Genomic DNA, 24864 nt, shown 5'->3' with positions numbered 1-24864 from the left:
TGTCAGTTATAAATTGAATGTATTTCATGCCTTTCTCAAAACGGCCCTTCGGGAAACCAATGTTGAATGCAATTAATTGCATTAAACACTTTTTCTGGTTAATGGAGGGCTATGTAGTGTAATGATAGCTAGGGAAGGAATAAAACATGATGTATCAAGAAAACAAATCAATAACGGTGGCGTGATGCAGCCTGATGTGGAGCAGACTTTCTGTTATCACCAGGGTGTGGAGTTTGTTTTATTCCTCTTTTTCCACAGCCTTTTGCCAAAGAATAAATGTTTTTCCTGGACTGCAGTTTTTATACATTTTGTCAAATAAATGGTTAATGTTTATAGTGTATTTAACTCAATTTTGACTGATTCATTTCATTTGCTTAATGAGCAAGCCAGAGGTGATGATGGTGAGGGAAAACTCCTTGAGACAGCAAGAGGAGGAAACGTTGAGGAGAACCAGCTTCAAAAGGGAAGCCATTCTCCGTTTTTGGTTTAATAAAGTATCCATCTATCTATCAAACTGAAGCAATTCACTGTTTAGTGATTCTAGCGATTCCAATCCTAAAACTGTCGAAGGAAGAACGTTTACAACCATCTGTAAAGCGTATGAGTGCCATCAATGGTAATCTTATAGTGATCTATAAACTATCCATGAAGGGACATCTTCATCTACTGTATAGTTAGATATGGAGATAAGGACAAAATGCGACTGTTACAGAAAATGAATCAACAGTCAATTGTGAATCACAATAAAAATACCCTCCAAGGAGGTATCCATCCATTTCTGCATAAAACTGTGTATTCGACAGAGCCTTCCTTTCTGTATTAACGACCCAAAACCTCTCATTATACATTCCACAGACAGTTTCTCCCCATCACTTTTTTTCTTTCCACATTATCCATTGAGTGTGTTTAAATGGAAACTCTTGAGTGTTAACTTTTTTTAATTAACCTTTGACAGCACTGGATTGGTCAGTGGGTGGCTGTCATGCTGGCTGGCTGACAGGCATGCAAAAGTATGTGCTGAAAAGGTGCTTTAATTTATGATTGACGAGGAGTGTGAAGTGCGGCAATTACCACAATTAAAGCTGTGCCACATAAAACGTCAAAGGGTGGGGGTATTGAGAAAACACTCCAATACAACAAGGGTGGAACTAGCAAACAACAGAGCCTGCTGGAATATTCTCAGTGCTGGTTTGCTTAATCAGATGCAACGTGATTTGTCTGGGGTTGTTTTTAAATAATTCCCTTTACAATGTGCTTGGCCTGGGTGTGCAAACCCCCACCGCCCCCCTAATAAAAGCAGACGAGCAGGAAAAAAAGGGCTTTAATGAGAAGAGGAAGCGGTGGCATGAGGGGCAATTTTGGATATGTACCTTCATCTTAGAATCAGGCGCGGTTTTAATTTGTAAGCAAAAGCAGCACGAAACCAATGAGATTTTAATTGATACACATAAATAATTCTGTGTGTACACTTGCGCTTAAGTCTGATTTGCTGTTTATTTGACGATAGAAATTAGTCATTATCGGAGCTTCTGTTGACTGTGGAGATTTTATTTATTTATATTTTACACGGTTGATATCCTCTGATCTGGTCCCAATTAATTTTGTCAAAATCCACACGGGGAATTTAGACTCACGTTAAGCTTCGCCGTACTTTCATCCTCTGCGAGAGCTACAGCAGTAACGGCTGTGACAATAATAACAAATGAACGATGAAAGGAGAGCCCAAAGTTACTCTGTTTGTCACCCTAACAAAGACAAGAGAGGCTCTTTTCCTCCGCAAGCGAAAAAACTTCACAGGCTGATTTGTTTTTGCCACCATATGCACCACTTTCTGCACCTTTTTCCCCCCTCCAGAGGGCCCAAGGTATCATTGCTTAGCGGAGCAAAAGCAAAGCAAGATCACACGAGTGCTGAATGATCTTTAGAGGTTTCTCAAAAAGTGACAAACTAGAATGGAAGGCAAATGCGTAATAAGCGTGGCTTTGGGTGACTGATTTTTTTTTTTGATACAGATCTTGACAATAAAAAGATAATAAAAATAATCCAGGTTGGATGAACCCATCAACATTTTTGTCACAAGGATGAGAGACTGTTTGTTGAGCTGTGAGACAGAAAAGGCTTGAAACTCTTACTTGAAAGCTGCTGGAACTCTGGGTTGTCTGGACTGGTGTTCTCTGTCAAGTCTCTCAAGAAATTATTGTACCTGCAGAGAAAATCCACAAATAAGCAACAGTGAAACAACAGGCGTTTTTGGAAGATGAATAAAAATACAACTTTAAAGAGGGGGGGGGACTAAAGAAGCACACAGGTGAGAGGGTTAGACAGGCAGCATCACAACACGAGATTATTCCTACCAAGAAAATATCAGGTCACTTAAACAAGTGCTTTTGGTGCAGAATAAAGAGCCATTTGATTTTACTCATCCCCAATGAATCCAAGTCTGCTCATGGTGAGAAATGATGGAACAGGAAAGGAGAAAATGTGATAGGAAGTGAATATATTTCCTGTCATACTCTACACATAAACAAGTGAATGGATTTGACAGGGTTAAGCTCCACACATTAAGGAGAAATTAAATATTGATTATTGTGCTATCACCAGCCTGTCCAAAGATAAAGGTTATTAATGGCCGACCAAATGAAGGGCCCTATTAAGGAAATGACCCCTATCGCAAGGTGAGAGTGAATTGAGAGGAAGAGAAATTTGGGGGTAATTTATTTCGCCGTTTCTGAGGCTGAGATAAAGACAGAGTGAGCCTTAATACTGGAGATTACAGCTCACTTAAATAGAGTCCAGTGCCTGCTGACATCAAAGACCTCGTTCAATTCAGGCGGCACTCAAAAGTTACGGACTGTTCGATCCTCCGTGGGCTTTGCCACTTACTGGAAATCTTTCAAGAGATTTGGGGGCGAATCCGTTTTCAGGCATATATTCTTCTAAACATGCTTTGTGAATAAAACATTTCTCAGTGAGTATAGCAATAATACATTTATGAAATGATGCATCACATTCAGAGAAAAGGCAATGATTTGATCAGAGCAGTACTTAAATGATATCCTCTTAAATGCAGTCTCACTTCCAGAGTGCTTCTCTTTGATGATATACACTCACTCATCAGCCAATCATCTGTCTGCGGTTCAATGAAGGTCAAGAGCTTCAGTTAATGTTCACATCAAACAACAGACTAGGGAAAAAAGCGATCTCCGAGACTGTGGCAGGGTTGTGGGTTTGAGTAGTTTAGAAACCGCTGATCTTCTGGGATTTTCACATATTACCGTCTCTAGAGACAGAAAGGTGCAAAACAATGGGGGAAAAAGTAAGTAACAGAGAGGTCAGAGGAGAATGGCCAGACCCATTAGAGATGACAGGTAAGCTACAGTAGCTCTAAATAACCACTCTCTACAACTGTGATGAAAAACAACTCAGAAGGAACATCATGTCATATTTGAGGTGGATGGATACAAGAGCATATCACCACATCAGACTCTACTCCTGTGAGCCAAAATCAGCACTCGGAGGCTACAGTGGGCACAGGCTCGCTGTAAATGGGCGGTTCAAGCCTGAAAAAATGTCACCAAGTCTTCTGCTGTTGTAGCTCATCCACCTCACATACAGTATGACATGATCATTATGAGATGCTTTCTGCACATCACGATTGCAGTGAGTGGTTATATATGATCATTATTTATAAAATCACACTCCCAAACAAAGATGATTTATCTTTTGAGTCTGTTTCCTCTTAAGGTGTCTTAATAATAATCTTAAACTTTTTGTTTTATATTTCTTATGTTCTGTAAAGCGCTATACAAATAAACTAAAGTGAATAGAAAATTAAGAACTAATAATTGAGTTTGACGCCATTTACGTGATAATTTCCTAGTTGATTGTTTTAAGGTTCGTGTGTGGCCATTCTACCAGGGTGGTAGTTTTTTCCTCTTTGATTATTTTCCTTTTAAATGAACCTAGTAAAACCACTAATAAACTAGGATGTAGTAAAAACACTGAAATTGATCAGGCAAATGACTTCTTGGTCAGACAGTGATCGAATCATGGAGAATTCTGGGAGGCTGCTGGTAAATCTCTCTGCAGTAGCAGGCATAAATGTACATTTAACATGGCAAATTGTATATATATTGTTCAAGAAGCATTTTTAAAACAAAAAGAGGTAATGGTCTGAGATAGCTTCCGATTGTGCAAGTGTGACTATTTTTTCTATATTTAATCCGAAGGTTTGAATGAGATCAAGAGTGTGACCTCCATTATGAGTTCTGATTAACCCCTACCCCTAAGATGGACACAACTGCTTTTCCCAAAGGCTCTTATAACTTATCAAAATGAATATCAAAGTCTACCACAATTAATGCTTTGTCTAAAGAAACAACCAGGTTTGAAATGAAATCTGCAAATTCACAAAGAAATTCAGAATATGGCCTGTGAGGTCTGTAAATAACAGTTAGTGGAACTGACTCGGTAGACTTATTTTTTGCGGCTTTTGTGGTTACCTATGAAAAACTATACCTATAACCGGGCTGAACAGCTTCATTTAATGTGACAAACTCGTTTGCTTCAATCCATGTTAATGTTCAATACTAAACTTCTGATCAGTAATCACTTAATTAATAATAAGTGCTTTAGATGCAAGAGATTTTATGTCCTAGCTTCAAATCAAAGGTGCTTGCTGTGCATTCACTATGATCTAATTTTATGCTAATCAGGTTACTAAACAAACTTTGTGTTTATACATTTTTGCTTATCTTAGGAAACAGACACAGTATCTGACTTTTGGCAGTCAGAGTAATATTGTAGAAGTTTGTAAATTCGAAGGTGGCATCTGATGCTGTAGTATGCTCTGGCCCTCATCCCGATGCAGTGTTGCGATGTAGCTTACAGCAGGTTATGGTTGAAAACGTCCTTTGAGATTCTACACTTGCTTAGAACCCTAAGGTTACCTTCTACGTCTGGCACCCAGGCTCCCGGAATACAGTTTCTCAGTGGGTGCCTCTCTGAGGAGAGCAAGCCTGACATGTGAAGCGGAGGAGTGGTGCTCCTACAGTATAGGCGAGTCTTAGCATTAGCGTTAGTCATCACCCCGTTAGGGTTTTCTAACTCTGCCTAATGCATACAAGCTTTCCCCTACAGACACTACACTACTCTTACTATAGCTAACCCTCTTTAGCATCTGGTTGTGCACCTCTGAATCGAAAATCTACTCCGTCATAGAGCTAACTAACATACAGTTATAACAAGTAAAATTAACAAGAACCACGGAGGATAAATTACTAAACATACTGCAGCTCACATGCTATACAAGCTGAATGTTTGCCACACCTAAGACACTTTCTTTAAAAGGTAGACAGTTGTTTTGTTAACACTTCTTTATTCATTCTATTCATTCAAAACAGATGTATATATCCTAGCTTAGAGCTTTATTAAAAGGACCTGATGGTAACAAAAATGGCCACCTGATTCAAACAGTTGTCACATTTAGAATACTTTCTGAGCTGGAAAGTTACGATTTAATATTCGAGAGCTGCAGCAGCACATGACTCTGTTTTTAATTGAAGGAAAGTGATGCGAAAGGAAAAACGTCATAATAACCATCTGCCCTACAGCCATGTTTGAATAACAAACAAACAAACAACGGCAGGCGCTTTGAGCCCCCGTCAGCCTCCAAACTGCAAGTAGCATTTTCTTTAAACTTCACTTCTTAAATGCCGTTTTAGGAAGCTGACACTTCAAGGCCTTAGTGAAAGAAACTTCTGCAATAAGCCTTTCAAATTTGCACTCTTCCACTCTAACAAGGAGTTGAGTCAATATAGCATGCATACCAAATCCTGTTAAAGTAATGCAGGAATGATGGGAATTTATTTACAGCAGTACAAAACTTTCGATGAAATAAAAAAAAAAAAAAGAGAAAAAAAAATCCCAGAATGTGCACACTCGTTTATTCCTGATGATGTACTCTGTACATCCCGGACAGTCTTATCAGGGAATTTGCTGTACCTCACCTGAATTATCAAGCATCTTGCTTTGAATCTGAAAAACAGATTTTCTTATTAAAAAAAAGGAGAGAAAGAAAAACAGATGCGAACGGCATCTGTTGAGAAGCAGCAAAACATCTCACAACTCAGATGAACCTGAGCGACTACGTACGGAGAAATCTCCACATCTACACATTCTGGCTCTTATGGTGATTTGAACAGTCACCAAAAAAACTGACAAACAGAACAAACTGTGGAGAGTGGAGCGTGAGGAATCCAGGTTTCAGGGTTTCAGCCTGAACACAGCACACTGTAAAGCACTGAATTGTAACTAAAAACCAAACGAGCTAGGAAATTTCATATGATATCTATATAGAGGTAAAATAACCAAAATATAGTTTTCTATAGTATTTATTTATTTATTTATTTATAGTAATATAGTTATTATATTACTATAAATATTCTATATTTAGTATATATTATAGTTAGTATATATTAATATAGTATTTATTTATTTAAATAAATTTAGTTAATTATGTAGTTAATATATACAATTGTAAGATTTTTTTAACAGATTTTAGTGTTTTATTTAGTGTTAATTGTGGTTTTAATCTATAATTAAACCATAGAAACTGTAAACGACAAAAAAAGAGAGAAAGAAAAACAATCAAACCTTTAGTTACAGTAAACTTTGTTCTGAATATTAGTTTGTATCATGTTACCGTGTAGTTTATGAAACTACATGAAACAAACATTGATTATTAACACTATTTTTTTTTTTTTTTTTTTTTAATAAGTTACTGTTTTGCTGGAAATTTGTTAGAATGAAATGATATACCATGACATAGACCATGTCCTCACATAATATATTTGTTATACTGCCCTCCCCAGGCTAGAAGACTGATAAGAATTTATGGCCCAAGTAGACTGTGCTTTTGTCTTATTGCTGGAAAGTCAATATGGGATCTCTCTGCAATATGACGCAAAGCGACAGCAAGCTGTGCTAAACTGGAGAAGAGGACTAGAGGTCACTCGTGAAGTGAAGATCGGAAAAAGTAGTTTTGCTAAGCGATCACTCTCTTAATCTATCCGTTCGGGGGGAGCGGGTGCTGTGACCTTGAAGTGCATTGACAACTGACATTGATTTCTGCTCTGAGTGCTTCTCGCTGCCTCTTTTTCTTCTCTTTCTCGCCCTCCATCAGATCGAGACAGGAGCAGTCCTCTTCCATTTGCAGTCTACCGATGGCTGGGACAGACAAACGGGTGCCAAAGTGGCTTTTAAAGGGACAATCATGGCAGTACACATGGGATGGAGAGACTAATGCGGTCTGGTATGCAAGCGTTCGAGGAAAACGGCTATCATCATCATCATTTTCTTTTCTTAGCTCTCCTGATTCTCTATATGGTACAATATTAAGGAGACCAAACAAATCAAACGGGCTACAAAAAGTCTGCAGCAGTGGCTCTCAAACTTTCTTCTGCCAAAGACACATTTAATTGTAAAGTAATTTCCTCATAAAAATTCCAGTACATATTTAGTTTAGGAATAAATTAGTTATTTAACTAATAGACACATTATTTGAACACGGTTAGTTTAGAAATGGAGAGACAGAGCGAGAGAGAGCAAGAGAGAGAGAGAGAGAGAAAGCGCGAGAAAGAGCAAGAGAGGACAAGAAAGAAAGTAAAGAAAGTAAAAGAAAGAAAGAAAAGAAATGAAAGAAAAGAAAAGAAAAAAAGTCAGGAAGGACAGAAAAACAACAAAAAAGTTAAAAAAAATAATAGAAGGAAAGAAAAGACTGACAAAAGAAAAAAGAAAGACAAAAACAACGTAGAAGAGAGAAAGGATAGCCGCTAATATGCACCTGTTTAAAACTGTAGAAAAAAGGGGGTCTGGGGGTTGATTTTTTGGAACAATGTTGTGGGAAAATAATGTTGGTTTTGAAATAATTTGGTGCTACTAGATCTTGTTTTAAAGCAAATAATCAGAATCAAACAGAATTACTTTCCACTAAAAGTTAAAGCAAACAAAGTAAACGTGCAAGTGTGGTTGCAGCCAGTATATCTACAATGTACAGAACCTGACCACCAAACCCGTACACGCTGGTGAACATCCCATTCCAAAGTGACTCCCCACATTGCTGTTATAATGACCTCCACTCTTCTGATAAGGTCTCCACCAGACTTAATGGAATATGGCTGTGGGGATTTGTGTTCATTCAGTCACATGAGCATTAGCGAGATCAGACACTGAGGAGACCTGGTGCGCCGTCAGTGTTCCAGTTCATCCCAAAGGTGTTCAATGGGGATGAGTCAGGGTTCTGTGCAGGACACACCAGTTCTTCCACTCCAACCTTGGCACAGTAAGTCTTTGTGTCTATTCTTTGTGTGCAGGGACATTGTAATGTTGGAACAATCTCACGCCTTTAAGAGAAATTGTAATGCTACAGCATACAAGTAAATTCTACACAATTGTGTGCTTCCGACTTTGTGGAAACAATTTGGGGCGAGTGAGAGTGTCAGGTGTCCATGTTACTTTGACACATACCATATAGTGTATATGGCAAAGAAAGTTATATAAAATGGTGATATGGATAATAGTATATATATATATATGTACTCTGAAAACCTTGCACAGACCTGGCAGCTCTGCATGAAGTTCCCTGGAGCCCATTTTTGAGAACCGGTGTTTTTTGAATAAACCATAAAAGAGAACACAAGTATATGAAATGCTGTATAACTCATTAGCAATCAAAAAGGGAAAAGAATCAAGCAAAGCCTCTGTCTATTATAAGGCACTTAAAAAGAGAAATAATCTCGCCTCTTTTTCTCTGTCTCTCATGTTGTAGTAACAAACACATTACAGGCATTATCAGGCACGAATGCCCTTATTAGGGCTGAAGGGGGTGTGTGTGTGTGTGTGTGCATGCGGAGAGCAGCAGAAATCTAATTAAAGCAGCAGCTTTAAAAAAGGGAATAGCCTAATGAACATTATTAAAGCACATTCCAAATAATGTCGGAGAAACATGCTCATTTAGCCACCCTGTCCCACTCATTAACACCAAAGCAAAGAGAAGATAACAAGACAATAACATAATCCGAGCCATATTTATAACAGTTCAGATATTCTAATGAAGAGGCATGGCGTGTTAGAAAGCACGACTGGCCTAGTTACCGTTGCATACACCCCGCGGTGCTAATGCCTTTGTAGTATGTAGATAAAATAAGCTTCATGTTTTTAGCCCCCCCCCACCCCACCCCATCACTTCCCTCTGAACAGACATGGGTCATTCCATACTTACACACATGTCAGTGCAGAAGAAAAGAGAAGAAATATCTGCCTAATTATTTCTCTTTAAATACGTACATTAAGGATTAAAATTCCTAATTAAGAGACAACAGAAACTGTCAGGCTCCTACACGGGTTATTGAACACTGCACAGGCGGTTGCATAATTGCGGCGTTTTAATAGCTTGCTGAGGATGAGCAAGACGCTTTGAGGTGGCGACTACACTTGCCAAAACTCCACAATTAAACGGTAATCGGGAATGAAAACAGACTCAGCATTGTCCAAGTGTAAATTCCAGAGTTTTACATACTTTGGGATGGAAACGCTCGAGCAGCTTGGTGTGAGTGGGAGAAAAAAAATAATAATGAATTTTAAATTATTAACATTACTATAAACACAAACACAATAAATATAACGCGACAAAAAATCCTCACAGATGTTTACTTACATTCTACATTCAAGGTCTCTGATACACATCAGTTTAAAACAGAAGTGCAGGAGGAAAAAAAGAAAAACTCAGGAAGGACAGAAAAACAACAAAAAAGTAAAAAAAAAAAAAAAAAAATAAGTAATAGAAGGAAAGAAAGAAAGAAAGAAAGAAACTCAGGAAGGACAGAAAAACAACAAAAAAGTAAAAAAAAAGAAAAGAAAAGACCTATAAAAGAAAGAAAAGAAACAGAGAAAGAAAGAGTAAGAAATAAAAAGAAAGGTGATAAAAAAGGAACAAGAAAAAAGGTAAGAAGTAAGGAAAGGTCATCTCTAATATTCACCTGTTTAAAGCTGTTCAAAAACAGAAAGCAAAAAAAAGAAAGAAAAGGAAAAAAGAAATAAGGAACAAAATAAAATCCTACACTAGATAATTCCTAATTACCAAACTACTAAGCATGTAATGCATTTAAGCCCAATAAGCCTAATAAAAAGCTCAAACCTTGCATTGAAAAGTACAACGGCAGAAAAATGAAGAAACACACACATTTAGTGATTCACTGCTTCCAAGAATTTTTTTTTTCAATTGCTTCCAAGAACCTTTCCTCTCACGAAGCAGTTATCAGAAGCATTCGCAAGCCGAGGTCAACATGCGAAAGTCGATAAGATGAAGGTAATGTTATATTTACGGGATCAATAGCCGTGGAGAGAGTAAATGCATGAAATATAAAGCTCTTTAATGAGGCTGCTCAGTGTAGCACCGCTGCTTAAGCAGATACTTAAACTTCTTTGTATGTAGACATGAAAAAATGAGGACAGCTGAGGCTTGGGCAGGTAAATGTAAGGAATTAAACATGATGGAGAATGCTATATCAAGAAAATAATCAATAACGAGCTGCTTTCACAGAAGATTACAATTTTTCTATTTAAAAAAAAACAACTTGTATATACACTATGTTTTAACCCTTTTATAGTTATAGTATACAAGATAAAGCAGCATGCTTTATTATTTTTCTGAGATTTTGCAGTGGGTCTGGAAAAGAATTCCAGCAGCAATGAAGCAGTTGTTGCTATATAAATGACGAAGAATTAAAATGAGCGCATTAATATGCACCGTTATTTGTAGAGCAGCTGACTGCAGTTTGACTCATAACATAAAAAGGGGAAAACTGAAAGCTCAGTGTGAGTGGCAGAGGAAATATAGAGTTACGAAAATCATCTCAAGTGATTAGTATAGAAAAGTTATTTATATTCTACATTCAATTTATCTAATACACAGCTACTTAAAACCTTGAAAAGGAAAGGAAGGAAGGAAGGACAAAAAAAAGGGAAGAAAGGGACAGCCGGAAGGACAGAGAAGTACAAAAGGAAGGAATAAGAAGTACAGAAGGAGAGGAAGGAAGGAAGGAAAGAAAGAAGGAAGGAAAAGAACTGAAGAAAAGAGAAGTACAGAAGGAAGGAAGGAAAGAAGGAAGGAAGGAAAAGAACTGAAGAAAAGAAGTACAGAAGGAAGGAAAAGAACTGAAGAACAGAGAAGTACAGAAGGAAGGAAGGAAAAGAGAAGGACATGAAGGAAGAAAGGAAGTAAATGTAATACAATCTCATGTACGAGGGCAATGTCACCCCTCACAGCACCCGAGTCCTGGGTTCACCCTGAGCTCAGAGAAATTTAATTCATGTTCATGTTCCTATAAAAAAAAAAAAAAAAAAACCTGTCTTAACAAACAAACATTCTTTCACATGGAACTAATGTATGCATTTGAATTCAATTAATTATTTTTGCTCATGTTCGGTGTCAAACAAACCCGCGTCTCGATAGAAAAACCCGGCGTAACCCAGGGTTCAAAAGTGAAGCAGACAAAGACTTTCACCTTAAAAAGGATTTCGATCCAACGCTTCCTTTCAACTTTAACTTTAATCTCGGTAAAAGCCTTGTGACCTGCAAGCATTATACTTCGCGCTGACTGGAATCAACGTAACGGACGTTTATACGTAAGCTGCAGTGTACTGTCATAGTGTTCAGGTCCATTTGGAAATAAATGTCACCTGCTATTATGTCTGTTTGTGTAAAAGTGATGCTACAAAACAAGTAGGGGAAGACGAAGGGTTAACAATTTCACAGGTCACCGACCTACCTTTATTCTCTAATTCAGTATCTTTCAGAGAATTTTCAATTCAGACATTTGCCACAGATCTTGCCTGTGTTCTGGGTCATGGGCACATGTTAGAAAGGAAGCAGAGAAAATAGAGATCAGGTTGTACATAGGGGAAAAAAAAGAAGAGAGAGTTTTGCTTGTTTTGAGTAGACGCTGGAAACCACTAAGGGTTAATTTCCTGAATTCTGTGTCTCAACAAAAATGGTGTTCAGGGACTGATATTGAGTAGCCTTTTTAAACCAGGATGAGAGGAAACAAGAGAATATCTTACTATAAATACCAGTTCACAACAATATTTTCAAGAAAACAGCCTAATTTTTGCTGTCGTTTGATTTGAAACCAAATAAAGTCCATTGAAAATTCCAGGCTTTGAGAAGAGAATTTCTATTTTTCCATATAGGCGTACTTCACTACAGCAGATGGAGGTGTCAAAACAGAAAAAGTGCTCATATAGCATTATATAAGGCAGAAAAGACACACTGTTATGCAAGTGGAAGAAATTTAAAGGTATAATTATCTCCATTGCAACGCTGACATCGTGTCTGCTTCTTTCATGTTCCAAAACTATATTTACAAAGTCGGAGTGACATGAAAGCCTAATTAAGATCGACTTGAGCAGCTTGATAAAGCGATGTCACATCATTTTCACTGGCTCTTAAGCGTGTTTCAGCCCATTTCGCACCCTGTTACACTAATTAACAGCTGAGACCACGACCGCATGAAATTACATCCAACAAATTCGGCTGCTTAACAAAGGCGATTTTGACAGTTCTTGGACAGTCTCGAGGCTGGTGTGAGCGTGACATCAAACAATAATTATGTCTGTCATCCAAAGCCTTTCCTCTGTACGTGGCGCGTGTTTTGCGGCGACTCCACCAAAGCAACCAAACAGAAAAAGGGATGAGTCAAGCATGGAAAGCGTAACCTGGTGGTGACAGCTTTTCTGCACGGCTACAAGTGAGTCCCAACAAGCCCCTACTCTTAAAAAATAAAAAAAAATAAAAAAATCCCAAACCAAACAAACAAACAAAAAAAAAATACGTTTTCCCCTCTCCCGTACGGACGCAGTCAGATGTAGGAAAGAGAGCGTTGAGTGATTTGACAGCCAACGAGAAGACTTTTGTCACATCAAAGGAAGCAGACTGGCCAGTGTCAGGAGACACTGATGCATAACCAAAATGCATTACGTTCACTTCAGAAAATGACTACATATCCATGTTACCATCTTGTAGGAGCTGTCGAACGGCCGTAATCTCTCCGCAAAAGCAGATGGTTTAAAATGCACTGTGCTGGCGAACAATTCATTTCATTTGCACGTAATATGGAATTCAATGCCTGAGTTACTCTGACATCTGATGAGTCAAAACTTTCTGAGCCAATCTTAGTCAATACTTGAAGAGCTTGAGAAAAAGAAATATGTTCCACAGAATCAAAGTGTTTTTTCACCAGAAGAAAAAACACGTGTATATGTGTTAGACACACGCACACACACCACACACTGGTTGAAACCATACTCTGTGTATGTGTTTGAGAGGGATACTAAGAAACTATAAAGCCTAAATAATACTGTGTGTGTGTGTGTGTGTGTGTGTGTGTGTGTGTGTGTGTGTGTGTGTGTGTGTGTGTGTGTGTGAGAGAGAGAGAGATACTAAGAAACTATAAAGTCTAAATAATACTCTGTGTGTGTGTGTGTGTGTGTGTGTGTGCGCCTCTGTGTACTTGTGTGTATAGAGTCACTTACTGTTGAATGCGCTCTAGTGGAAGAGGAAGCAGGTCTTCAAGTTTCAGCTTGTGGAATTCAGGTCTGGCTTCCTGAAGCTTCTTAAATCGTCGAAACGCTTTGTTTTTCTTTAACTGCACCTAACATGAAACCGATAAAATCGAAAATATTTAACAACAGAATTCAGCACTCAAGCCATCACAAGATGCAATATCTATTCGAATAATTTGCACGACAAACGTTTTGCACAACACGAAACGACAAATTTTTGTTAGTGAATTTTACATTCTGATTGGTTAGAAGGTGTTGACTCCTTTCCTATAAAAGAAAGTTATCGCTTGACATGAACAGGATTTTAGAAATGTGTGAAATTTTGGGAAGAAGCCTCCAAGGTCAGCACTGTAGAACAGTCTGTAATGCAAAAATATGTAGTGCAGAAATAGTGTAGAACCTTGAAGAACGTTTACTTTGTTCATTTGAAATATATTAAACTTCTAAAACTGTTCATTTCTATTTTTAAAAAAAAAAAAAAAAAAAGCCCAGAGTGGTCTCAGAGTTTTATACACTGAATATATTTCTGAAAACAACAAGATTCCTGAACTGAAATAAGTTTTGCGTGTTTAGATTACAAACTGAAGTGATTAGGTTTATATCTGTTTCTCTACAGCACATACCATCAGTGCAGGATGTTCACCGTGTGAGGAAAACACTTCTACTGCAAAGACCACCATGTTACAGAAACTGGCTCCTTACCCGTGTGAAACCTGCCTAAGCATGATTAAAAGGTCAATCTGAGAAATAAATGAAATATTGTTTATTAAAGCTGAGCTCTCATAACATGTTAAAGACAGAATTTTGGCCATAACAAAACTTGGTTGATTGTGAGAATGTTAAGTGAAATTATTTTGGCTGATTTCATTGCACAAAATGAAAAAGAAAAGAAAAAAAATTAATAAATCACACACACACACTCCATTCTAATAACACATCTATTTTTTGTAATCATTTAAAGCAGAGTGTAAAATTTAAAATGTTTTAAATTATTAATATTTATTATCAGGACTAACACGGTTACTTGATGAAGATCGCTAGTTTTGTCATCACTTAATTTCACTCTGGATTAATTTGGCGCTTTTCTGCTCAAATAGATTTGAATCTTTATCTATTATCAGAGCGCTGCATTTGCTAAAATGGAGATTAGGGCACATGAACAAAAACGGACTACTAAACAAATATACACCGAAATCTATACACCGAGATCTAATAAGCTAATCATAATCCTTGGCATTAAACACAAATAAATTCTGCCCCTTGTATCTGGAAGAGATGCTTTATTAGCTCACCCCACGTCAATGACACAGTGGTGATCTGGAGGGACAGATTGCCGGTGTGTGAGTCACACGTCAGGGCAAACATGCTGCTCTGTGTTCCTGCAATTACTGCCATGTAGGCTTGGTAGGGGAAATCGATGCAAACTCACACAGCTCGGTCCCGAATCGATGGGAATCAGTCAATTTGGTGCGGACATATCCCTCCTCTTAATTAAGACATTAATATCTGTGAAGCTCCAGGCTTCCCACAGATAAATAAGAGCAGATGTTTGTGATGTTAGCCTTGGCTTCTGGGCTGATAGGTGAGGAAAACATTTGGAATGGTTTTTTTTTTTCTCTTCCTAAACCATGTTCCAGAATCAGGCTTTAATTTGAATCTGTCCGGTTTGGAAAAAGGCGCCTGTCTGGTAGTTACCACTAGCATTAGCATAGTGTGGTGATAATTCTTTAACTGCAAGCTGATTTGGCTTAACAAGGAATCAGTCATCCATAGACAAGGGTACAGGTGCCATACTGAAGGAGGAGCTAATTAGCAGAGAGAGAGAGAGATAGAGAGAGAGAGAGAAAGAGCGATTCTCTATTACACTTTTTTTTGGGGGGTGGGGGTGGGGGGGGGTGGCAATTGACGGAGGCTGCCCACTTAAGTCAGGCCTAATGAGACGGGAGTGTTGGACTTAATGGTACCACTGGGCTTTGCCTGAGAAAGATCTGTTTGCACAGGGTGTCATCCACCAGCCTTAATCAGGTAGGTGGTGACGTTATCTTTTTTTTTTAAATCGCTCCAAACGTCAATCATTTTGAGTGGCGATCTTTGAATTACTGACCCAACAGTGAGTCCTCTTTTCTTTTTGCACAATGGGAGAATTTTTTAATGTATTTTTTATTTTTTTTAAACTGTTGAGCAACGATCCAAAGGTTTAATGGGTTCAGACTAATTAGAGCTGAAGAATGATCTACTGTCAATCTCACGTTTTAGCATAAATCTATAACAAATACATATTTATGAACGTATAGAGACAGACGTGAGCACAGAGGTAACAATAAATGACAAAATCAAAGGCAAATCCAAATCACGTTGAAACAACAGAGAGAATTCAGTTTGGGGAATTTGTACATGGCTCATTTAGCGATCATTTCTTAGAATGATTTGTTAGAAATAAAAACACAGGTCTGGGTGAACTTACTGCGAGGATCTTCTTTGCTGTATGGAAGTTGTTGACGTACGTAGTGTAGAAATGCATGTGAGGGCAGAACTGATCAAATCCGACGCCGAAGTTGCCGTCCTCCAGATGGCCAAGCAGCGTCCTGGTACAAGCACAAAACATTTTATTTATTTTCTTTAAACCTTTACAAAATTTATGAGGTCGTCTTTATTTAAAGTGACGAATTATACAGCTTTATAGTCACTAATGAAAAGAAATAAATGCACAACCTCAGTCTACTACAGATGTGTGGTGGACTGGTGAACCCTTTCACAATGTGAACCACAAACATTTTCTACTTTATTTACATTATATAGCGTATATATATATATATATATATATATATATATATATATATATATATATATATATATATATATATATATATATATATATATATATATGAAAAAGCACAGACTTTCCTGAAATGAAATCTCTTTCTCTATATAGTATAGTATAGCATTATTAAAGTGAAAAGAGTGTAAATTGCATTTAAAGTTTAGCTTCTGGCACCACAGCAGACATTTTGACAGCCAGCATGTGATTACAGGCCGTCCATTTCGCTGCAGCATGCAGCCATCCAGCAACTTGATCAAAGCATGACATTCAACCCACAAATAAAAAAATAAAAAAATAAAAAAAAGCCAGGTTTTAGACATCTTTAGGCAGACTGACTTTTTTTTTTTTTTTTTTTTAAACACAATGTTTGCTAAACTACCTCCATATAAAACATGATATTTGCAGGAAGACAGCCTTGGCAATGAGGAAATAAACACAACTGTGTGTCATTCTGCTGAAATATATTTTCAGTTTTTCAAGGCAGAGATGTCAAATCATGTTGAATCCCAAATTTCTGGCAAAAATCATCATTTTTTTGGCTGGTTTTCCAAACTACCACACAAACAGGTCAAGATCTAAACCAGAGTCTACTGGTATTAACCTAAACACCTTTAACTTTTTTTTTTTTACCAGAAGCAAAAATTTTTTTTGCCTGTTTTGTGTCCATGTTTATCAAGGATTTTCTTTGTCATGTCACACTCCACAGTGATGCTGAATGACTCATATGACAGGAGATACTCAGTTGTCTAAGAATTTACAGTTTTTTGGAAGTATTTCTGTTTCTTACCCTACTAGTCACAAAATATTCATAGAAAAGTTAGAAAAATAAATAAATAAATAATTCCCCCCCCCCCCCCCACACACAGATATTTCAAAGTAAATGCTGATATTGCTGCTGAACCGGTTGCTCTCGGAAATGCCCCAAGCGCTTGTTCATAAGCTAACAAATCTAAAATCTAATAAATCTAAAACCTAAATCAAATGATCTTCAACCACTAAAATTCTTTGTAAAGTTATCCCTACAATGATAAAACTGCACGTCTCTCACTGAGAGTCCTGACGTTAATATCAGACTTGTGATATTTGTTTATACTTATTAAGATTTATTATATTAGATTTAGATCTTACTTGGATAAGTGTTTTAAGTGTTTAAAATAAGAGGTGGGTCTTTATTCAAAGACAGCCAGTGACTGAGCTTCTCAAACATCAAAGGATAGTTCAGTACAGAGAAAAGCGTATCTTCCTTATGTCCTGAGGGATGAAGAATCGAGGGAACATGATACACGGCATTATGATTTGTCAGGTACATAGGGGTCCATCTTTGGCTTTGTAGATAAGCATCAGAGTTCAGGGAAACGTAGGAGGACGTGGAGAAAAGAGAAAAAACAACCTCAGTACGAGATCCATTTTGTTGACTTGATAAACTTCGTTCGAAGGATCTTCAACAGATCGCTAATTAACTCTGAAAACATATGCTAGATGTTGGAGAAATATTTGCACCGTTTAACACACGGGTGCATTGATGTTGTTGGTAAATAAATACAGCTTCACCTGGCAGCTTTCTCCTGAGTCGGAGCTTGCGTTTAAAAAAAGCATTGTGCATGCACAGCCACGAACGAAATATAAACAACAAAATGTAGCGCTATTTTGAAAATTGAAGCGTTTGTAAAGTGGAAAAATAACGAGAAGGGTTATGCAAAGTTCGTAGGTAAAGCTGTTTGCAAATTAAAGCGTTTGTGCGGCATCGAGTAAAGCCCTGACAGTTGGCTGTGACAGAGGTTCAAGGCCAATGCAGTAGGGTTAGGGCCTAAGGGCATCACTGTGGCATTTTCTACAGCACAAATCCATGAACAAAACACACCCAAAGTGGAGCAAACACACACACACGCAGACGCCTCAGCTGCCACGCGCATTACAGCGACGCACACGGAATTCAAGGATGATAGGGAGAGGGCGCTGACGCTTGTGAGGGAGCTTATTATCCAAACTTACAGCAAGGTAGCACGCACGCACACACACACGCACACACACACTTACTTTCCCTCTCTCTAATGATGTTCCCTAAGACTTTACATCCTTACATACAGGAAGAAGGAACACTTTTTTGCAGTTGAAGTTGATTTAAATAGATTTTAATGAAGTTGCAAGCCAAAGGTAGCCTCTATTCGTAATCAGTAGATGCCGGAGCAGCTGAGAGAGTTGTAACGAGGGCAAAGGCCGAGAAAAAACTGTGCTTTCCATTTCCCTTCTCTCACAGCCAGAGGCTATTGTAATAAATATGATATTACGAATTACATTTTTATGTTTTTTCTTTTTCCTTTTTTTTTTTTTTAAGAGCAATTAAATTTTTTGGCCACCGGAAGACACTAAAGATAATATTAGCATTCCTTCTGTGCCATCTTAATCCACTTTCATTTGTAGCAGTTGTGACATCTAGGATGGGCACAGACTCGACTAAACAATTGCTTCGTTCGTAGAGAAGTGGGATAGATGAATATTAATTAGTAATAAGCGCTGTGTAATAAACACACAAGTGATCGAGAAAACAAGACGATACGACAGAATATAAAGCATCGCTCAGCCTGAACAGCACCTTTCTTCACTACCGACAGCGACACCGCGTTGTCCTATATACAAGCTATTATTAGGTGTTTATGCATCGCATTTACATTTACACTCACTGCATCTGTCGTGTATTTACTGTTCAAGTACGGTTCGATCCCAACGCTCTGCAAAATCCTGACGCTTATAAGCAAATTAATATGGGGAAAGAATTCAACTATGAATTATTAGAAGCTGTGATAGCTTTGAGCTTTCAGGAACTGTTACTATTTACATCAATTCTTTACACAAACCCTGAATCACAAGTTGTTCAAGAGCTATGTCTTAAAATACTTCTTTTATTTCAAGATATTATGTCAAAGCAACAAGTTATGAAAAAAAGCAGTCATTATTGTTAATACAGTACAGCACAGTGAAATTCCTTCTTTGTATATATCCCAGCTTTGGAGGTTGGGGTCAGAGCACAGGGTCAGCTGTGATACAGCGCCCCTGGAGCACAGAGGGTTAATGGCCTTGCCCAGGGGCCCAACAGTGGCGGCTTGGCAACACTGGGGCTTGAACCCTGATCTTGCAATCAACAACCCAGAGCTCTAAACAGGGCTCCTAAATGATATTGCTAAACCGTAGATGTTTGCATCTCTGTTGCATTTAAAAGATTCTTTTCTTGAAAAAAATACAGCAAATCAGATCATAGCCTTAAGATACTGAAGCTTCTCTCCAGACAAGTATACAAAACATATCAGTCACTCAACGAGCCATGAGCACAGTGTCTGAAGCCTGGATGATTTACACTGAAACACTTTTACCCTCAGTTACTGACAGCTAGTTTATTTTTGTTATAGTTTATAGATCTACAACAAGAAGTCTCTTTAGCTGACAGGTCAGTGTTCGGGAATGACATGCAGACGTGACTGCAGTTAATAACAAGTTGTTACGTTAAAATGAACTCTACGCTTTGACGTAATCTGTTCGTTTAAGAATTGCCATCTGTTACGAGATCGCGTTTAATCGAACCCCTGGCAGACCTAATCGACAGTATGTCACTAGATAATCAAGCCTTAGGTGTTTAACTTGTAGAGACTTGAATCATGATATTCAAAGAGAAAATTTGACTTCAGTATATAAAAAAGGAGTTTTGCTGCAATTTGTGAAAAAGTAAAAAATGATTTTCCTACATCAGATGTTACAGCACACCTGAAGACACGACCCGATAAGTGCAGATTAGACAGCTCCTACTGTCTGTTCAGGGATGTAAATTGAGAGGCTGGCATTACGGCTCACGCAGACATTCAATAACCGATTCTAATGATGATATATGGTAACTGAGTACCAATTTATCCAATACATCAGCCTCTGTAACTCAGCCCTCCATCTTCATTCAGCCGCCGCAGCCCGTCAGTCTGGCAATGATGGGAGCCTCTGGGACTCGTAGTGATTCATTATTCACACCGCAAATATGATTCTCAATCAACACAGCAGAGGATGAGTCCCTTTCGCTGCTGTCACGGTTTTGTCTTGATGCTGTTTAGTCTGAAAGGCTAAACGTGTGCACGGTTGCTGTGAAGCCCGACACCGTCCGATCGTGTTAGAAGCCAGAAGATCCTATCAAACATGCATCTGTATTGATCACGTCATTAAAGATGGCAAATGCCAGTCTGGCTTTAGGTAAAAAAAAAAAAAAAAAAAAAAAGAAAAGAAAAAAGAAAAAACACAAAACAAGCTGGAGGCTTCATTTCTCTGTTGTTATTGGACACTAGGAGAGGAAATTAGGCTGCTTTCATGTGCACTAAACCTGCACCACATCAAAAAAAAAATACAAAATTCAGTTCTTCACAACAGCTCCTTAGTCCATACAGAGAAATCCAGCGCTCACAAGAGCGACTTCTTGACACTTGTTTAGTTAATTTGGTAGTTTGTTCTACCCACCCTGAAAGATCAATGCTCAGACAGGACTTCAAGCTAGCTTTTTTCTTCCTCCTGTTGTGCTATTTCATCTTCGTCCTTTCATTTCTCCCTGGCCCAGCTTTTCATTCGGGCCGGCTGTCACGAAGCGAGGTTCCCTCAAGCAGAGAATCCGAAAGGCCCGCGCACAAGTCACAACTAGACTTCATAAATGAGTACTGAGAGCTCCGGCCCCCATTAAAAACAGCAGGCCTCGTAGCAAACAAGCTGCTTTCTGAAGCTCAAGCTGCTACAGGAGGGTTTAAAAAAAAGGGAAAAGGAAAAAAGAAGATAGAGAGAGAGCTGTAACATCCCTGAAAAATGCATGTTTTTCTATTCAAAACATCAGCATTTATTAAACCATGCTGTAATCAGTGTGTGCTGCTTGGAGGACATAAGTGCCAGTCATTATGAGGAAGAATGGGGGTGATCGTGAGGGTGTTTAAGCAGAGGAGTGCAGTTAGGAGAAAGTGCAGCTGTAAACCTAAACGCAAAAGCTTCATTGATTCCTGATTTCACTTTACACAATACACAGATAAGACTCCAAACTTCATTTCACTGTCAGAGTCCAATTAATACTCACAACCTCCTCATTCTCTTAAAGCGCTAGCTCGTGCTTCCCGTCTCTCGCTCTCTGTAACTCTCTCTCACAGCGTCTCTCACTATCTGTACGTCTCATGCTCCCCTTTACCACAGACTTCTCTTCCTTTTGATTGTGTGCTCACTCAGTCTCTGTATGTCTGTTACTTTGTCTTGTTTTGACTTTCTCTCTCGCGCTCTGCTGCATGCTCCATTTCTCTTGGTCTGTCTCTTGCTTCTCGCTCTGTCTCACCCTTCTCTGTCTCTCCATGTCTGTTGCTTTATCCTGATTTCTCTCTCTCTCTAAGCTGTCTCTCTTGTTTCTTGTCTTTCTCTCAGTCTGTCTATCTGTCTCTTTCCATGTCTCTGTCCATCTACAGTACCTCTGTCTCATTGTACATCATTCATTCTTTTACTCTACTTGACTATTTCTTCCAGTCCACCTCTCTCCCTTTAACTGTCTGTCTGTCACTCACTCTATCCTTCTTTAGCCCCATTTCACTCACCTTCCATCTGTTTTTCATTTTCTGTTTCTCATTTACACACACACACACACACACACACACACACACACACACACACCAGTTAATTATTGAAAGGATACTTACTGGTTTACTAAATGAATTGATTTAATTGAACTGAAGATGCTCTCTCTAATGTCCTGCCTCAGGGTTCCTTTGGCCTTCAGAATCTCCACAAAGTACTAGAGAAGAGAAGGAGAGATGAAGAAGGAGGAGAAAATTAAATCGTTTTGATGCCTCTCGTTCATAACTCTTCATCTTGTGAGTGTCACCTTACACCCAGCACACCCTTGAGACACACAGGAAAGCATTTCGCATCAATGGCACCTCAATTATTTTTTAAAAGGTTAGGCGCATAACTAATTCAACACGACCCAAGGGCAGGGGAAAACCTGAAGGAGAATATATAGATTCTCATAAAAATATGCGTGGGGTTTAATAATCAGGCACTTACCTAACAAAACACGCTGCAAAACAAGAGGAATAATGCGGTATGCCGTGCTCGCTCTCCGGGTTCAAATATTAATCGTTCTGACGCATGCAGAAACAATGGCACATACAGAAACAGCTGCAGTGCTCTCAGGTCATTTAGGAATAAATTGAGCTGTGTAAATTGAATGTGCTCAAGGCCTTCGGTGAGCTAGAAACCACAGAAGGAAAATTGTGTGATAGTGTCGAGAATCACTCAAGAGTAAAATAGAAACTTTAGGAGTGCTACTTTCAGGGACGGTGAGGAACGCAACTCTGAGATATCACGTAATTACTTGCAATTTCGAGCCGCTTTGACTTTTCTGAATAAGAAACCCTAATTTCTTAAAAAAAAGCAAATTTCTGTTGTGTGATTGCTGAAATGAGATCGAGAAGCACTCAAATTCTCACCGTGGTGATCAGGTCCAGCTTTTCACAGTATCTCTGCTCACTCTGGACCAGCTCTCGTCCGGTCCGCTTCCTCTTCCTGTCCCAGCGTTCCCTCTGCTCTTGAATGCTGCGCACGCCTGCAGGAACGCATGGGCTCGGAGAAAAACTCATAACTGTCCACCTGGGGTTCCGTCTCCAGAGCTAGAGAGGGGTTTATCCTTTATTCTGAAATAACATTTGATATGCATCACAATGGCAAAAAAAAAAAATTCATGTATAGAGACAAATTGTGAAGACACATTAGGGGGATATTATATCTCTTACGGTTGATCGACTTCCTCAGTGATATCTTTTATGTCCTGTAAAGTATAATTTGACGAGGCCTGTTATGCTATTATCACTATTAAATCTGAGGTCATAAGTTCACATACACCTGGCAGTATCTACAAATGTAAATCATTTAAAAAAGGAGGGACTTATTTACTGGTTCTATTTAGTTCTACCCTGAATAAGCTATTTCACATAACAGATGTTTATATACACAATAGTACAGATGTTTAGATAACTTTTTTAACATAGGTTTTATTCTTAATACTGTGTTGATACCTAGATGATAAATGATAACCGTTTTTTTATGTCTTGTGTTGCTCGTTCATGAGAGATTGAAATCAGTCTTTTCACACCGAGGACAACTGAGCGGTTCGAACACAACCATTACAAAAGCCACACGTGTTCACTGATGTTCACATATGTAACAGGATATACATTTATAGCCAGGTAGGAAGCGGGTATAAACTTTTGAACAAGATGATCAGTATAAATAGTTCATTTGTATAAATTCCATATTTGTTCATTTACAGCTGCCATTTAGAAGCTACAGAAGATATTTACATGCTTTCCAAATGACAAAATAATAATTTAGGGCTTCACAGGTGTGACTGTTTGTTATACCAACATGATAAACCAACATGAAGATCAGAGAGCTGTCTGTGTGAGAAAAGAGGGAAAATCAATCAGAGCCTCTGCACAAACATTCGGTATAGACAATACAATTTGGAACATCCTGGTTTACTAAGAAGACATCAAAGAGGTCAGCCACGGAAAACAACAGCAGCCGATGACAAACGTTGTGAGAACTGTGAAGAAAAACCCAAACAACAGTCAGTGACATCCACAACAACCTCCACAGGCCAGGGCTGACGGACCGGAAAAAAGAGGCAAACAATATGCAATCCACTCATCAGCAGTAATCTGGAAGGTCAGGTCTGAATTCAAAAGAAGTACAGAAATGAAACACAAAAATAAAAAATGTGGAGTACAAACGATGATCCCAAACGTACAATCTCATAGGTCATGCACAAAAATGCCCTTACAATTTTTTGGATCTTGAATGTTTTTGTAAGTCATGATGTGCGACATTGACAGATGCTTACTAAACTTTAAACTATAGGGGAGTATATACTTTTCCTAAAAATTTCACTTAACTTTTACTAATTGTAATTTGACACAGAGAGTGGATAAAAGTTTGGACATGATTCATCATTCATAAGTAATCACAAACATTGTTGTGTCTGATGTGTAAACTTTTCATATCCATTTTATCAGCTCATATTCGTTTGATCTAAAACAAAAACGTCTTCAACGTGTAGCAAAAACAAGAACAAAGAGAATTGACCTTTTGTTCCAGTACTTTTGGAGGAAATTGTCTATCGCTATACTGTATACATATAATGCATCGGGGAAATGACATTAAGTATCGTAAACATGATGTTTGTCATATCTCCCGCACTGATCCTATTTAAATTACAAATCTTAGCAACTCGACTGCACGATTGAACTCATGAAAAACCACGTGTAGGCCATCAGCCCTGTCTGAACCTCCAATTAAAGGAAAGCAGTTACACACGTCCGACACACTCCCCATCACTACGCAACATTCTTGATCTATGACCTAGCCTGCAC

General features: G+C 38.4%; 1 protein-coding gene across 1 annotated transcript in view; it reads right to left on the bottom strand.

Annotated features, from left to right (window-relative positions):
• arhgef39 (Rho guanine nucleotide exchange factor (GEF) 39) overlaps nt 1–24864 on the bottom strand; it is a 48628-nt gene that overhangs the window by 20481 nt on the left and 3283 nt on the right. Inside the window, exons 2-6 of the mRNA XM_060889553.1 lie at nt 22924–23127; nt 22132–22226; nt 16085–16205; nt 13591–13709; nt 2133–2203 (exon numbers count right to left, since the gene is read on the bottom strand). Coding sequence (XP_060745536.1) covers nt 2133–2203; nt 13591–13709; nt 16085–16205; nt 22132–22226; nt 22924–23073 — 556 coding nt within the window. The 5' untranslated portion in view covers nt 23074–23127. The remainder of the gene's footprint in view (nt 1–2132; nt 2204–13590; nt 13710–16084; nt 16206–22131; nt 22227–22923; nt 23128–24864) is intronic.

The sequence above is a fragment of the Tachysurus vachellii genome, chromosome 16, assembly GCF_030014155.1.
Source record: "Tachysurus vachellii isolate PV-2020 chromosome 16, HZAU_Pvac_v1, whole genome shotgun sequence".
NCBI lineage: Eukaryota > Metazoa > Chordata > Actinopteri > Siluriformes > Bagridae > Tachysurus > Tachysurus vachellii.
Note: the sequence above shows the minus strand (reverse complement) of the source record. Positions and strands in the feature narration are given on the sequence as shown.